The sequence below is a fragment of the Dasypus novemcinctus genome, chromosome 3 (assembly GCF_030445035.2).
Source record: "Dasypus novemcinctus isolate mDasNov1 chromosome 3, mDasNov1.1.hap2, whole genome shotgun sequence".
Taxonomy (NCBI): Eukaryota; Metazoa; Chordata; class Mammalia; order Cingulata; family Dasypodidae; genus Dasypus; species Dasypus novemcinctus.
In genome coordinates this window covers 146,117,272-146,134,818 of record NC_080675.1, presented here as the reverse complement: position 1 = coordinate 146,134,818, position 17,547 = coordinate 146,117,272, and the positions used below count along the sequence as shown (strand labels likewise).

General features: G+C 42.4%; 1 protein-coding gene across 2 annotated transcripts in view; it reads right to left on the bottom strand.

Moving 5' to 3' along the window:
* The window catches only part of THSD4 (thrombospondin type 1 domain containing 4), a 634,788-nt gene that overhangs the window by 581,027 nt on the left and 36,214 nt on the right, over positions 1–17,547 (bottom strand). For both annotated transcript variants that reach the window (XM_058294432.2, XM_004451032.4), the window contains exon 3: positions 450–519. In XM_058294432.2, coding sequence (XP_058150415.1) covers positions 450–519 — 70 coding nt within the window. The remainder of the gene's footprint in view (positions 1–449; positions 520–17,547) is intronic.

Sequence of the window (17,547 nt, the reverse complement as noted above, 5' to 3'; positions counted from 1 at the left end):
TGGAGGAAAGAGAAAATGGGTTCTTATTTCCCAGCTCCCTCCCTGCCAGGCCACTGGTCCCCAGCAGCTGTGTCTCTAACAGAGACCATACCTCCATATCAGGGGTCCCTCTCGCATAGTTCCAGCCACAGCTATAGCTACAGCTTTCTCTCTAATCACCCCTCCCTCTTGCCCCTTCAGGTCTAAAGGGGGTAAAAGCTTCATGCTGGTATGCCACCATTCTTTGGAAATCTCCTTAAGCCCTCTCCATACATTTGTACAGTCTCTTCATTGACCTCTCCTCCACTGCTCCATTCAAACTGACACCAGTACAAAGCAGACTCTTTTAACTCCAAGGGCTTTGGTGAGATGGAAGGACTGGTGAGTATTCTGTGATGATGCTTCCTCCCAGGGCATGTGACTCACCTCCAAAGAGAAACAAGGAAAGCTTCTGAACAGCCATGGCTTACCTTTCGGTGTTCAGTGGAGGGCTGTGGGTAGACAAGCTGGAATCCAGTAAGCAGGAGGGAACTCAGGACACTGCAGAGGAAAACAACAGGGTGGGCTGTGAGTAAATTCCGGGCAGTATCACAGAATGCAAAGGAGGACTCTCCATCTCATTGCAAGGTCCAACCTGGACTCTGGGACCCAGTTAAAATGCAAAGGGCCAGCCCCACTAGGTGCAGCACAGTGCCGTGGCAAAGGTCAGCAGGGCCTTGGCATGGGGTAGATCTGGGATCTAATCTCACCTTCATCACTTACCAGCAGGGTTTCTAGGTCAGGATATTTAACCTCATTGAGCTTCAGTCTCCTCCCTTGTTAAATGGAATAATATTAGAAGCTGCCTGGGAGATTTGGGGAGGACAGAATAAGATAATGCACCATGCCTAACACAGGTAAGTGTCTAGAGTTTGGTCCTTCTGTGGGTGGCAAGATGGGTGTAAAAAGGGGTGTTCTGAGCCTGGTCAGGAGAGTTCTCCTCCTTAAACCCCAGGCTTTCCTCAGAACTTTCCTCTGCCTGTCCTTAGCCCTCTAATGTTACAACTGTTCTCCCTGGGTGGGATTAACTGTGTTAAGTCCCCCATCACCAGCCCTGATTAGGGTTTGTCATCAAATGAAGGGAAAGTGAGAAAAAAGGAACTCGCTGGCTCAGAGATAGCAGGATGTGCTGAAGAGAAGGTGAAGGGGGAAACGGACTTGGCCCAGTGGTTAGGGCGTCCGTCTACCACATGGGAGGTCCGCAGTTCAAACCCCGGGCCTCCTTGACCTGTGTGGAGCTAGCCCACGCGCAGTGCTAATGCGCGCAAGGAGTGCCCCCCACACAGGGGTGCCCCCCCCACGCGCAAGGAGTGCGCCCGCCCGTAAGGAGCGCCGTCCTGCGCGAAAGAAAGTGCAGCCTCCCCAGGAATGGCGCCGCCCACACTTCCCCTGCGGCAGAAGCAGACAAAGAAACAAGATGCAGCAAACAGACACAGAGAACAGACAACCGGGGGCGGGGATTAAATAAATCTTTAAAAAAAAAAAAAAAGAGAGAGAAGGTGAAGCTCTGATTTAAAGCACATGGAGGCTAGAATCCCAACAATGCCATTGCAGTCTGGGTAATCTTGGGCAAGTTCAATTCTCTAAGCCTCAATTTTCTCATCTGTAAGGATCGATGAAGATAACAGAGGTGAAACCACCTGGTCTAGTTAGTAAGTCAGAGGAAAGACCAGTAGACTTAAAAAAAGACAAATGCCCAAACAACATTGATCTCAACTCATCAATGGCATTACTGTAATCATCCCTGCAAAAAGGCCCCTGGTTCCACTTAGTTGTGGTCATTTGAACCTCTTTTGTGGTTCAACCTTGAGGGCAAATATGTCAGAGGCTTTCAGGGGTGAGCAGATATGATAGTTCAAATAACCCAGTGGTTTTTGACCTTTGAGAGGCCACCAACATAATGGAGAGATGTGAATACTGCCCCAGTCAAACAAACCTCACCATGTTGGGGTGGAGAGGAAGAAAACCTGTGTGAATGTAGTTAGGGCCTGTGCAGTTAAAAAATCTCCCTGCCACCGTGGCAGCCGTTGAAGAGCAGCAGCTGTGGCTCCGAAATACCCCTCGGCCGTGGGCATCCTCAAGGGCTGTGAGGTGGCAAGCAAGCTGAGGCATGGGTGCCACGGCAGGTGCCTCATCAAGCACCCAAGCTCGTGTGGGACATGATCCTGGGGGTGTGTGGCTTCACCCCATAAAAGCAGCATGCCAAGGAGCTGTTCTAGGTCTCCAAGGACATGTGGGCCTTCTAGGTCATCAAAAAAGGGTGGCTACACACATCTGAGCCAAGAGGAAGAGAGAGGCGCTGAACACCGTCCTGGCTGCCACGAGAAAAGCAGCCGCCAAAAGAGACTGGCCCCCCTTCCCCATGCATAATAAAATTTTTACAGGAAAAAACCTCCCTGCCCTTTCTAGAAATACCCAAATTCTAACCTTCCCCCACCTTAAAGGTTAATGAGTCCAGGCCCTGGTACACCATACAGAATGGGTAAGGACAGACTGGATATTAAAGTCATAAGAGCAGAGAACAAGGGATATCTAGCAAGGTGTTAAGTGCGGCCTTTCTTGTGGTCTTAGAATTGCAGCTCAGGCCCTAAAGCCGAGGACCAAGGCAGGGAGTATCCACACACTGCAAAGAGAAGGGCTGGACCCTTATGCAGGTGGCCTAGGTTCTGGGCCACAGACCATCACCCTTCTCGGGCCCGTGAGAGTGATAACACTGGAGAACGGGAAAAAGGTGGCTAGGTGTGGATTTCCTTCAGGAGAAATGGAGGCGCACTAAGAACTACCCCTCTCCCGCCCTACAGGGGAAGAAGAGTGGGGACTCTTCCCAAGCAGGGGAACAACCATTTGAAGAGCTAGATCTGGATCCCCTGGCATTTGAGGTATAGAGAATGGTGCCTGATTCTGCCCTGAAAAGCATCTAAAGGTCAAAACCTGGTCTTAAAGGGTGGAGCAGAGGAAAAGGGCTGGGGTAGAAGCATCCTGTATTTTTAGTGCTTGGAAGGGCAGGAGATACTCTGTCTTTCCCATGAACTCTATATACAGGCACCATGGAAACAAGCTGGGCTTGAGTTACCTAGAAAGGACCTCACTGAAGAAGACTGCTCCACAGGGTTAGACCAGCCCAAAAGAAAGGTGGTGTGTGGTATGTACCCCTGGAGGGCAGGTGCTGGGGGGGTGGGGGTTGCAAGGGGTCACCAGTAATTACATAGCCTATGCCAGGGTATGGTACAGCAGAAGACGCCCAGTGAGGGGGGTTCCCTACAGGACCAACAAAAGTACTCCAAGACGGGAGAGCAAATGCTTAGACACCTGCCATCCCGAGGGCAGCACACCAGATCGCACTGGACACCCATCCATCCAGATCCTTCTGCCCAGTTACCTCTCCTCTCCCCTGCTCCAGCCTGGAGGAATTAACACTGGCAGAAAGTGGGGTGAGGAAGGGAACTAGGGTGTTAAACCAGCCCAGCCTTGTCTTCCTCAATTCATGTTTCTGAGCTGGACACGGCCCCATTCAGGAGAAGAAAGAAGCTTTAAAGGATGAAAGATTTAATTTCTTAATATATGACTAGACTTTCTTTTTAATGTAGTGTATCTATAGACAAAATTCACTCCCAAATAGACAAAAATCTATTTGGGGAAATATAAAATAAAACTAGTGGTGAAAAGGATGAAAGAATTGGTTTATAACTCACTTAGGATCTAGACCACAGTTGTGGGATAGAATCATTCTATAATGATACAAACATTCTATGTCTGTGCTTCCAATGCACAGAAACACAGATCCATGCTGTTCAAGTTACACATGCAGGGGAAGCGGATTTGCCCCAACGGATAGGGCGTCCGCCTACCACATGGGAGGTCCAAGGTTCAAACCCAGGGTCTCCTGATCCGTGTGGAGCTGGCCCATGTGCAGTACTGATGCGCGCAAGGAGTGAGTGCCACACAGGGGTGTCCCCACGTAGAGGAGCCCCACGCACAAGGAGTGCGCCCCGTAAGGAGAGCCACCCAGCGCGAAAAAAGTGCAGCCTGCCCAGGAATGGTGCCGCACACATGGAGAGCTGACACAGCAAGATGACGCAACAAAAACAAGACACAGATTCCGGATGCCACTGATAAGAATATAAGCAGACTCAGAAGAACATATAGCAAATGGACACAGAGAGCAGACAACTGGGAGGAGGGGCGGGGAAGGGGAGAGAAATAAAAATAACTAAATCTTTCAAAAAAAAAGTTACACAGGCAGGTCTAGATGGTAAAGTTACTGATGTCTTACATTAAAACCAAAACCTGGATAAACAGGTGTAGCTCAAGTGGTTGAGCACCTGCCTCCCATGTACGAGGTCCTGGGTTCAATCCCCAGTACCTCCTAAAAAAAAAAAAACCCGCAAGACTAAAAATACAGACATTCAACCAATAAAGCTATCCATACCCCTACCTCACCTCAACCCACAAACTTTTTTGGACCTTTTTAAGACTCAAAAATAAAATTGTTTGCTAAACCTGCAACCTACTTTTAGAAAAGCTGCCCAAGATGCCTTCCAGAGATGGGGGAAGGATCATTTAAAAGAAAGCGGGTCTGAAGACAGTGGTGGGAAAAGAAGCATTATTTTCTAGTGTATCCATACTGGAACCTCTTTGTCCTCTAAATCAAGTACACGTGCATCACGACACAGAAGTCCGTGCTCTTTGGTTGTGGTTGGGAAAAATTACCTCTCTCTATGCTTCAATATTCTCATCTATAAAATGGGAATAATATGCTTGCCTACCACAAATGAATTAATGTGAGAGACAGCGTATTATGAACCTGTGCTTGAAAAGTTGAATAATCTATAATACTTTCTGGCACTGTTTACTCTTTTAAAAAGAAAACCAGATTGCTGTGGTTTTGTTTTAAAAACAAACAAACAAACCAGCAGCTCCTCAAAGCTCTTGGCAGGCACTGACGCCACATATTTGCAACGTAACCAGGGGCAGTTCTGCATAACCACTGATTGAAGTTGCACTTCCACAACATTCAGGGGGCTGGAGGTAAGAGAGGAAGTGAAAGATTAGAAGAGGAAAGACTCTAGGTTTTCCTCCACCTCGGGGAAACTGCATTCCAGGTTGCCTGATCAACTCTGCTCCCAGATAATTCTTCAGCCTGTTTCTCACCTCCTTCAGGTCTCTGCTCAAACGTTCCTTTCCCTCACCTCCTTGAGATCTTTGCTCAAATGCTCCTCTATATAAAACAGCACTTCCTCTCCCAGGCCAGCCTATTTACTTTTCCCCATAGCACTATCTCACACAGTATGCCTTTATTTAAATGTCTCCCTCCCCCAACCAGAATGTAAGCTCCATGAAAGCAGCAGGGAGTTTGTCACTAATTTATTTCCCAGCACCAAGCGAAATGTCTGATAAATAGTAAAAGCTTAATTCATTAAATTAATGAATGATGTTTCATCATCTTAACAACCTATGAAATTTCAAGGCAAGTAGAAATAATGTAAACAAACATATTCTAAAATGCCCAGAGTAACTTTAAGGGCTTTTTTAAAGTTCTTCTATGGGGATTTATAAAAATTGGTTGGGATTTAAATTTCTATGTAACCCTCAAAAAAAGCTTGATCTCATAGGAGTTACACAAAGTATGACAACAATGTTAGTGCCTCTTCTTGCAAAAATGCAGCACAAGTTAAATTTAGATGTCCATATACTTTGTTTCTAAATGCACGGGGGTACCCATAAAATTCATTCCGTGATAAAAAAAAAAAATCTTAGTTATTAAATGGTCTCTGCTCTGAATGGAATAGAATAAGTTCCCCCAGAAGAGAAATTATTCTTTGGGCTGCAATAACAGCAACCGGAGCAATATATAACCCCAGGGGCCAGGTGAAATTCTGCCAAGGCTTGGAAGTTTCCCACCCCTGCTCAGCAGACTCTCTTTTAGGATACCCCACCCCACTCACACATACCTATCTAATTGGTAGTTTGTAGCTGTGCCCACACCTCTTCAAAACACCAGTAACCTAGCCCCAATCCATGTTCCTCCTGACCCAATTTGAAATTAATGTTTGGGAAACAGGAGAGTATGTGTGTGTCTGTGTGTGTGCAACTCGTGTGTTATTTCACTTTGATAGTTTGCTTTGGCAAACTGCTCCCAGCTTGCAACATTTTGACAGATTGAAGGCTACCAGGGCCTTTGGCAAACGAATCATACAGTCTCCTCCAAGCAGCGGGGGAAGCCACATTCCTACCAAGACTTTCCGATTCACCTTGCAGTCAAGAACAGCCCAACATTTCACATACCCACACACACACACACACACACACACAGTTATGCCACTTACCCAGCACCGTTGTAGATTTGAAACACTCAATCATTTTCTTTCCTCATGGAGAAAATAATGCCCATCGAAATTCAGTACAAGATTTACATCATGGAACTGGGACTCTGGGCTTCTGTATTTGGCTTGGCTGACTCCCCCCACCCCCCACCTCCAGTGAGGGTGGGATCATGTCACAGCCACTGTATACGTTGGATTATCTCAATGAACTCAACACCACTTGAGTATATCAAGTAACAAAACAAGAAACACAGAAAAAAAAAATCTTTACTTCTTTTCTTCTTTAGTTAATACAACCCAAGAGATATTGGGAGCAATTTGATCACTAATAAAATTATACTGAACTTCGCAAAAGAGAGCCAACATCTTAGCATTAAAGTGAAATCCCTACCTACAACACTCTGAGGACCAAAATTTTTTGCTAAGGCTGCATTTTATGGTGTTCAGTTCAACCCTCTACCTTCATCTTCATACGTTAAAAAATAAAGAATGCAATGGAGAGAAATGGGTTACAAATAACATTAGTCAATGAAGACTAAAACATGTCACCACTGACCTAAGTGCTTACAAGAATTATTTCATTTAGTCTCCACAACCATCCCATCAGGTGTACACTGCTAATATACCCATTTCTCAGGTGAGATAATTGAGGCACAGAAAGTCATTTACCAAAGGCACACACACCTACTAAGTGGCAAAGCCTATTTCAAAGCCCTTTGGTCACTCAACCTAGGTTCCTTTTTTTTTTTTGTCCTTATTTATTTTTTTTAATGTTATAATAAAAAATATGAGGTCCCCATATAGCCCCACCCCCTCACCCCACTCCTCCCACATCAACAACCCCCCTCATCACCGCGGCACATTCACTGCACTTGGTGAACATACTCCGGAGCACTGCTGCACCACGTGGATAGTGGTTTACATTGTAGTTTACACTCTCACCCAGTCCACCCAGTGGGCCATGGCAGGACATACAATGTCCAGCATCTGTCCCTGCAGCACCACCCAGGACTACTCCAAGTCCTGAAAATGCCCCACATCATATCTCTTCTTCCCTCTCCTCAACCTGGATTCTCAACCCATGTATTCTGGGGCCTCGTTAGGATACAAAACATTTTCACAAACCAAGTATTTGCCACTTTATCATATCGATTTTCTTCCCCCGGCCTGCTAGGCTGCTGTACGAGGCTGTGGCTTGACACATCTATTTTATTTTCTGTCATTACTCATAAGAATAATCAGAAAATAAATGGATGTGATAAAGCCTCATTTATCCAACCTCACTACAGAGCATTCTAAATTTCAAACAAATTGAAGTTTACCACTTCAACTCCAAACTTCTTTTTTTTTTTAAGTATTCTATTTCTTTCCCCTGCTTTTTCACACAGAGAATACTGAGCTTACGCAGCCTAGCTTAGATGGCTCAGGGTCACTGATGTGAATATCAGTTGATTTGTGCAGCCCAGGACAGTGGTCTTCGGAGCATAACAGACTTTTTGCACTGTTTCTGAGAGCCCCAGAAGCCGGCTCTCTGCAGTCTCCTTCCCCGGGGACAGGCAGGGCTTAATGTGCTGCCCGTGAGCCTGCCTCCTCTCAAGCCGCTCCCTTCTCAACTGCCTTGGCCCTGGAAACCTGTAGACAACCAAGCGACGACTAAACCAAGACCAAACAACACTGGGAAAAGGCCTGCCTAGCTTTCGTGGAGTAACATTTCCACTTAAAAGCACAGAGTTAGGGACACCTATTCTAACAGCATATTGGTTTTTATTGCTTATTTCCAGATTCTCAACTTTGGGGCCATTTGTGTTTTCTGGAGCAGGGTCTCAGGAAAAGTGAGGTGTTCTGTCGTGGCACTGCTTTTTAAACACAACACCCTCTATTTAATTCCCCTACTCAATGGTAAGTGTCTGAGGATATGGTTTCTGATATTCCTTTGCAGCACTGTCCTGGTCCCCAGTCCAGGCTAACACTAAATACCTAGTGAATAAATGAATGAAAGGATAGAATGAAATGGGGGTGGGAGACAATGGGAGGAAAGGAGGAAATATCAGTCACTAAAGAAATGCAAAGGCTACCGTGACGGTGACATTTTTTCAAAAACAAAGGATTTTCTAAGTGTATCCAGAATTCCCTATTGGAGAAACAGAAGAAATGGGGGGAAAAAAATTCTAAAATGGATCTTTCTACACAATGAAGTTTGGGTTCTAATCCCGAGGGCCAATGTTGACCTGCGGCATATGAATCTAGTTGGGTACATAAAGAATGAGTAGCTGGCAGCCCAATCATCGCACCTTGACTCCATTGAACGTTTCTTGGTACAGAACATTCTAACTAAACCCACAGTCAAGTATTGAGTGATAAGGACAGGGTCCAGGTGCTGTGCTATGCCAGGCAGAAAGAAAAATTGATATGGTCTGCACACTTGCCATCACTTTATAGGTTGGGGGTTGCCAGATCACTTTATAGGTTGGGGGTTGCCAGGGCAGTCCTCCAAGGCACTCCTTTATTTCCCCCGTCCTCTATGCCTACCATTCAGATCGCTCCTACCAGGTTTCCCACAAGATTCCAGAAAGTCCTTCACCAGGATACCTAAACACTTCTGCTCCCACCAGATAGATGAGTTGTAGCCATATAGAGCCAACCATGTTTGCAAACCTGTTTATGCCTTTTGTTCCCGCATTTTAATTACTATATATATATATATATTTTTTTTTTAATAGTGCACATACCATTGAAATAGAGCACAAGATGGAAGAGGAGTTGTTAGCTGTTTCTACAAAAACTAAGCTGAATTTTGGAAAGACTCAAAGGCAAGTAGCCAAGAATAAACTGCTGGCAAATTAGGTGTGGATGAAACAACTGTAAATGATTAGGGGCAAAAATAATAAAACCTAGAATGATTCTGTACTCAGATTGCTTTGCGAATGTCTTTAAATTCTCATGCCACTTTAAAGAAACCCAAATGGAAACCTTAGATAATGCTGATGGGTGCGGTTTGTGCAAAAAAGACAATCAGGGGTTCAGGCTCAAAGGGAAGTCCTTGGTCCCACATCAAAAAATTGTGAGTGACTGTACATGTGTTTTAAGTTAAAAATAAACGGTTAAAGGTGTGTGTGTATCATCTACATGATTTCCTGCTTTAACCTACTTTTGTAATTAACGAACCATCCTTGTGAAGAAAGATAACATTTCTATTTGTTTTACAAAAAAGATAATTATTAATTTATTCATTCAACATTCAACAAACATGTATTAAGCATCAACTAGGTAGTAGTTTAGATGCCGGGCTCCACAAATTCTACCCTACCATATTAATAGCATGAAGTTTAACAATTATAATTCAGGTTTGGCCCCCCACCCCCACCCCATTTCTGTCCTCCTCCCTTCCCCTCCCCCTGCCCTATCTATTTCCTGGACATGGGTATGGGGACACTGATGACCAGATGAAGCTTCCCAATTAACATGTATTTCTTTACCTCTAGGGGAATCAGGCTAATGTCTCCATTTTCACTCAAATATCATACCTCAAATATCACTAATTTGGACTTTTTTTTTCCTCACACATAACAACCTTCCTTAACCCATTTCTTCCTTTCTGTGTTCAGAATCTTTTCCAGTTGCTGCATTAAAAGCCACCTTTTCCTTTTCCACAATTCTTTTTAGTTGCATTTCTAAGCCAAGTAGCTGACAAGCATTAAAGTAACATTACTTTAATAAAGTATATATCAAGAAAAAGGAAAATCTTAAGTTTTAGACAACTAAAACCAGACACTAGACCTAAGGCCATCAACCTACAAAACCCTTAAAATGATCCAGAATTCCCCTTCATGGGCTCTATAAAGATCACCATTTAACTGTGATCTCTCTAATTATGTCTACATTTCTTCAAAAACTATTTAAAATAAAAATCACCGATCAATATCACTTTCTGCTTTAACTACTTGTTTGGCATTTTCAATAGTTCTGTTTTCGTCTATGTTTTCATTTCAAACATATTTTAATGTTAATACTACAGCATTCCATAAGGTAAAGGAGGCACAAGGACCAAGCTGACTGGCGCAAAAGAGATTTTTATTAGCTGGCTAGAGTAGGCAGTCCTCATCGTTTATTATACGTCTTCTGGGGAGAAAATTGGGTTTCCTTTTAATCTGTCAAAGAACAAACAAATAAAAAATTGGGCATTCAAAAAAGATACACAATTTGGAGCAAGTTTTTAAGAAATATAAACACTTATGTTTTACTTAGAGTCATTTCCTCTCTAATTTGTAACAGACGACGAACATTCCATAATCTAACTGTGGCCTATCCTTTGCGCCAAACATTTTACTTGCCTAAAATTTTCATGGCACCAGGACCTGTCCAAGGTTCAATGACGACCTCCAACCAGCTCTAACCAGAGTTAACATCTTAATACCTCTTCTGCTATTAGATTTAACTATGACTCTTTTTATTACTACAGACTCTAGGAAGGCACAGCTACACTTGCTACTTAATATTCAGGCCGTTTCTATCTTCTACAATGACTGAAAAGATTGCTTTCTGTTTCTCTGTGGTTTTGGCAAAAACTGGGGAGGGATTTTGAAACTAGATCTCTGCATATCAGAATTGCGAATCCCTTTAAATGCTTTTTCCTCTCAGGGATTTTCTTGGCAGCTAACTTCAAATTTTAACCCGTTTCCTCTAGAGGTAGAGAAATCCTCTTGCATTTCCAATTGATCGTTATGCAATTGGTTTCCTTGATAAATATTAAAAAATCCCGTAATGTGTGTGTGCATTTCTCATCTACCAAGTAACGATAGCCCTCTCCCCAGAACATTTTCAAATGCACTTAAACAAAAGACGCTCTGGATTTTTTTTCAAGTTGAAATATATTTACATGGCATGAAAAACATACAAAATTGTTTATGTGTAACTGGCTTATGAAAAGGAAGATTTGATGGAAATCTCCAGTTGAGACTCCCCCAAAGAATCACATGTCCTTATAACTTACATCTTCCTTCTCCGGTCCTTATCGGAGGACCCTTGGAGTAAAAGTTCTGCTGAACAGCCCTGTTCAAATGACCCTGCTAGCAGGACACAAAAGGTCGAGGCATGTCAAGACATCCAGAGTTCCACCACTAGGGTAGTAAGGCCTCATCTAGCTTTCAACTACTCCCACCCCATTAACTTCTAATCTGTAGGCAATTTCTCTGAAATAATGCAGAGCTTGGAGGAGAGCCCATCAGGCCTCCCTCCAAGGGAGATGGCCTCCATACCACACGCAGTGCTCAGATCATTACAGGAGGCTGTTTGCAGGGGCATCAATTAAAATTCCAGGACATAAAGAAAATACTTGACAAAAGGGACTTCTCTCAAGAAACATCCTTCCTGTGCAGCCTGGGTGGCCTCATTTTTTGATGGTCCTCAAGTACTTGTAGGGGCCTTTCTTGTGGCAGCCAGACTTACACCTGCTTACCACATGGGGAACCCACCTTCAATCTCAGTTTGCTCGTTCAGGCCCGATTCAACGTCAGCCCGTGACCTTCATTTCTCTGCCCTGCAGAGGGTCGTAAGGCTCAAACTCACCATGGTCCCCAAGTGGCCCACTGGTCCAAAAGCATTTCTCACAGCCCTATGGGTTTACAGCAGTATTTTTGGCACTTTCACCAACTGGATGTCTATTTCATGCCTTAAAATGGCTTTTAAATGATTTTTTAAACCATGGTTAGAAAATGTACACATCCGAATTTATACAAGGCACCAAATATTAACCCTGAAGTGACCACCAAACCTTAACTCGGGCTTCTCTGTTCATGGCTAGATTTTGCACAGGCCTCTAAATGACATGTTTTCTGCCTTCTCTGATTGTGTCTGACATGCTAGTGAAGATGTCATTAATGAAGAGAGTTTTATCTCTGCACAGGTCTTCGGATTTCAGGCCTGCACATGTCTGCTCATATAAAATTATACAAACAACTACACACTAAAACTCTCTCTCACATACAAACTCTACTCACCTAAATGCCAAGCATGGGTACAAGCCCATCTGCTTGGCAAATGCCCTGGCTATGGCTGTGCAATCACATGTGGCACCATCACAATAACAGATGATATGCCAGTTTACTTTTTATTTTTTTTATTATAAGTTCTAAGTATCTGGGGCTAACTTGGAGTTCTGAAAAAAAAAAAAAAGGTAAGATTTTTCAGTGATTTGACTTTGAAAAAAATTCTTCCTTCTCCTCTTTACAAATTCTAAATCAAATTATTTAAAGAATATCCTAAAATTGCAAGATGACCTTTAGTGAATAACTACTTACCTGTATGGATGAGAATTCTCTTAACAGCATGCAACTAAATCAAAGTGCAAAAATAAACTACATGCTGAGGAGGGGGCAAGATGGCAGAAGAGTAAGGAGCTCCAAGAGTCCACTTGTCCTACAGGACAGTTAGTAATCAGCCAGCGCTATCTAAATAATCTGTTTGGGGAGCTCCAGGAAACCAGAGGAGCATCCTGCAATACCCGTGGAAGAAGAGAAGGAGGAGACTGCCCATCTGCAGTAAAGATTCATGAGTAGAGGACTCTATGCCATGGAGGCAAGAGCCCATCCTCTGCTGGTGGCTCCAGCTGCCTCAGGAGCTATTCCTTGCTTGGAGTTAGAAGCTCCATTTCCCAAAAACAGGCGAGAAGAGATGGTGGGGAACCAATTTCAGCTATTGATTAATAAATTTGGCTGGCTAAACTCCAATCCTATGAACGGCTGAAGTTTGAACCTGTCCAAGCCAGGAGGCCGGGAGCCTCCATTTTAACTCTAACCTGGCAAGAGGGGAAGCAGGGCTAATTGAAAATCAGTGAAAGTATGAACTGGCTTTATCCACTCAGGTTGGATTGTAGCCCTAGTCTAGGCTATAACCCACTTCTGGCAGGAAGGAAGCTGGGGGAACCTGCAGCAGCCTCTCTGGGCAACTGCAGCTGATTTCAGCTCACACAGACAGGATTGTTGGACCCATTTCTGGCTCCATCCTCAACCCTGAGAGGGCAGAAGGAGGGATGGTGCAGCCTCAGCCTCTCTAGGCAGTGCAGCTGCTTTTGGCCCACATGGACTAGACTGGTGGGCAAACCTGTGGCTACATCTCCATCCCTAATAGAATAGGAGGGGAGCAGTGTCTCCTTAACCTTTCCAGTCAACTGTAGGAGCTTTTTGCCTGCATGGACTAGATTGCTAGTCCGGAGGCTCTGTTCCCACCCCTGACAGGGAAGGGGGCCAGTGCTTCAGCAGTCCACATGGACAGCTGTGGTCAGTTTTGCTCTGCACAGTTTAGTTTGCTGTCTACAACTGTAGCTCCATCCCTGCCCCAGGTAGGGGAGAAAGGGGCATGAAGCATCATTAGTCTCTCTGGGCAATGACAGACAGTCTTGGCCTGTACATCTTGAATCAGAGCACATGGTTGCATCTTCATCCCTACCCCTGGCAGAAGAGAAAGGTGGGAGAAGCTTATCATGCCTGGGGAAATGTGGGCAGCTTCAGCCTCCATGGCTTACAGTACCAACTGCATCCTAGGCTCCTATTCCACAACCAACAAGGGAAAAAGGGCAAAAAACAGATGAAAAAAGAACTGAAAAAATTCAGATTGGCTAAACAGATTGGAATTATAAAGTTCCGAATTAAGGTGAACCAAATATCAAAGAGGGGCTATAGCACAAAGCCAACCAAACAGAAAATCCTAGACTAAAGATAGAAAAGGGACCAAGAATAAATACATGTAGTGAATCAGATGCCAAGACACCAATAAAAAATGTAATCCATGTCAAGAAACAAGGAGATATGGCCCAGTCAAAAAAAACAAGCTAAGCCTCCAGATGACATAAAGGAGTTGAGACAACTAATCATAGGTATTCAAACAAATCTCCTTAATAAATTAAACAAGATGGCTAAAGAGATTAGGACATCAAGAAGATACTTGGTGAGCACAAAGAAGAATTTGAAGGCATATATAGGAAAATAGCAGATCTTACGGGAATGAAAGGCACAATAAATGAAAAATAAAAATGCACTGGACACATAAGATGGTAGATTGAAGAGGTAGAAGAAAGGATCAGTGAGCTTGAAGACAGGGTCTCTGAAAGCGAACATACAAAAGAAAAGAATGGGAAAAAATTGAACAGGGTCTTAGGGAACTAAATGACAGCAAGAGACATGCAAACATATGTGTCATGGGTACCCCAGAAGGAGAAGAGAAGGGAAAAAGGGGCAGAAGAAATAATTGAAGAAATAATGGTAGGAAATTCCCCAACCCTATTGAAGGACATAGATATCCATGTCCAAGAACACATACTTCCATCTGAATAAATCTGAATAGTCCTACTCCAAGACACGTAGTAATCAGAATATCAAATGCCAAAGATGAAGAGGGAATCCTGGAAGCAGCAAGAGAAAACGATTCATCACACATAAGGGATAGCTAATAAAATTAAGTGCTGATTTCTCATCAGAAACCGTGGAGAAAGAAGGCAGGTATGACCTATTTAAGATACTGAAAGAGAAAAACTGCCAGCCAAGAACCTTATATCTGATTGTCTTTCACAAATGAGGATGAGATTAAAATATTCACAGATAACCAGAAACTGAGAGAGTTTTAACCAAGAGATTGACTTTGCAGGAAATATGAAAGGGAGTGCTACAGCCTGAAAAGAACAGACAGGAAAAAGAGACTTGGAAAAGAGTCTAGAAATGAAGACTATATCACTAAAAGTAATAAAAAGAGTGGTAAAAACAAGATATGTCAAATAAAACCCAAAGAACAAAATAGATGAAGTAAGAATTGTCTTTACAGTAATGACATTGATTATTAATGGATTAAACTCCCCAACCAAAACACACAGACTGGAGGAATAGATAAGAAATTTTAAGCCATTTATATGCTATCTACATGAGCCTCACCTTAGACCCAAGGATACAAATAGACTGAAAATGAAAAAGATATTCCATGCATCCAGTAACTAAAAACACCTGGAGTAACCATACTAATATCAGATGAAATAGATGCTAAAAGCAAAGCTATTATTAGCAACAAGGAAGGTTATTATATACTAATAAAAGGAGCAATTCACCAGGAGCAAGTCACAATCACAAATGTATATGTACCTAACCAGGATGCCACAAATTACATGAGGCAAACACTGGCAAAACAAAAAGGAGAAATAGAAGTCTCTATAATAATAGTTGAAGATTTCAATACACAACTTTCATCATTGGATAGATCATCTGGGCAGAGGATCAATAAGGAAACAGAGAGCTTGAATAATATGCTAAATGAACTAAACCTAATAGACATATATATTGCACCCTAAAACAGCAGGATATACATTCTTTTTAAGTGCTCATGGGTCTTTCTCCAGAATAGACCATATGTTGCGTCACAAAGCAGATTTCAATAAATTTTAAAAGATGGGATTAATCAAAGCACTTTCTCTGATCACAATGGAATAGAGCTAAAAATCAAAAACAGTAAAAGGGGAAATTCATAAATATATGGAGGTTAAACAACACACTCTTAAATAAATAATTAGTGGGTCAAAGAAGAAATTGCAAGAAAAATCAATAAATATCTCAAGACGAATGAAAATGAGAACACAACATATCAGAACCTATGGGATGCACTGAAAGCAGTGCTGAGAGGGGAATTTATAGCCCTCAATGCTTATATTAAAAAAGAAGAGATAAAATCAATGATCTAATTAAACAGCTGGAGGAACTAGAAAAAGAGCAGTAAACTATGCCCAAATCAAGTAGCAGGAATGAAATAACAAAGATCAGAGCTGAAACTAATGAAATTGAGAACAACAACCATAAAAGAGAGAATTAACAATATGAAAAGTTGATACTTCAAGAAGATAACAAAATTAACAAACCTTTAGCTAGACTGACAAAGAAAAAAAGTGAGAAGATGCAAATAAAATCAGAAATGAAAATGGGGACATTACTACTGATTCCACAGAAATAGAAGAGCTTGTAAGAGGATACTATGAACAACTATATACCAATAAACTGGGCAATGTAGGTCAAATGGAAAAATTCAATGATATTGCAGGGTCAGATGTTGGACATTATATATCCTGCCATAACACACTGAATGTACCAGGGGAGGGTGTGAACTACAGGGTAAACTATTATCCACGTGGTGCAGCCGTGCTCCAAAATGTGTTCACCGAGTGTGATGAGTGTGCCACAATGATGGGGGAGGTTGTTGGTGTGGCAGAAGTGGGGTGGGGGGATGGGGGGGTATACAGGAACCTTTTATGTTTTTTATAATGTAACCTTTTTTGTGATGTATGGATATTCAAAAATATATAATTTACAAAAATGACTGGGGCAGGGGAGTGGGGTGTGGGTTATATGGGAAACTCTTATGTTGTTTTAATGTAATGTTCTAATTAAAAAAATAAAATTTTAAAAAAAAGGAAAAAAAAAATGGAAAAATTCCCAGGATTATACAAACAAACAACACTAACACTCGAAGAAATATAAGTTGTCAAAAAAGCAATCATAAGCAACGAGTTTAAAACAGACATCAAACAATGCCCCAAAATGAAAAGCCCTGGACCAGATGGCTTCACAAGTGAATACTACCAAGCAGTCAAAGAATATTTAATATCAATCTTACTCAACCTCTCCCAAAAAAGTGCACAGGAAGGAATGCTACCAAACTCATTCTGTGTAGCCAACATCGCCCAAATATTGAAGTCCGATGAAGATATTACAAAATAAGAAAATTACAGACCCATTTCCTTAATGAATACAGATGCAAAAATCCTCAACAAGTTACTCACTAATCAATTCCAATAACACCTTAAAAGAATTACTCATTGTGATCAAATGGGTTTTATCCCAGATATGCAAGGATTGTCCAACACAAGACAATCAATCAGTATAATACACCACATTAATAAATTGAAGAAAAAAAATCACTCAATCATCTCAATTGGCACAAAAAAGGCAATTGACAAATCCAGCATCCTTTCTTGATAAAAACACTCCAAAAGATAGAAATTGAAGGAAACTTTCTAGACACGATAAAGGACATACATGAAAAACCAACTATTAACATTATACTCACTGGTGAAAAACTGAAAGCTTTCCTGTTGAGATCAGGAACATGACAAGGATGCCCACTGTCACCACCGTTGTTCAATATAGTGCTAGAGGTTCTAGCTAGAGCAATCAGGCAA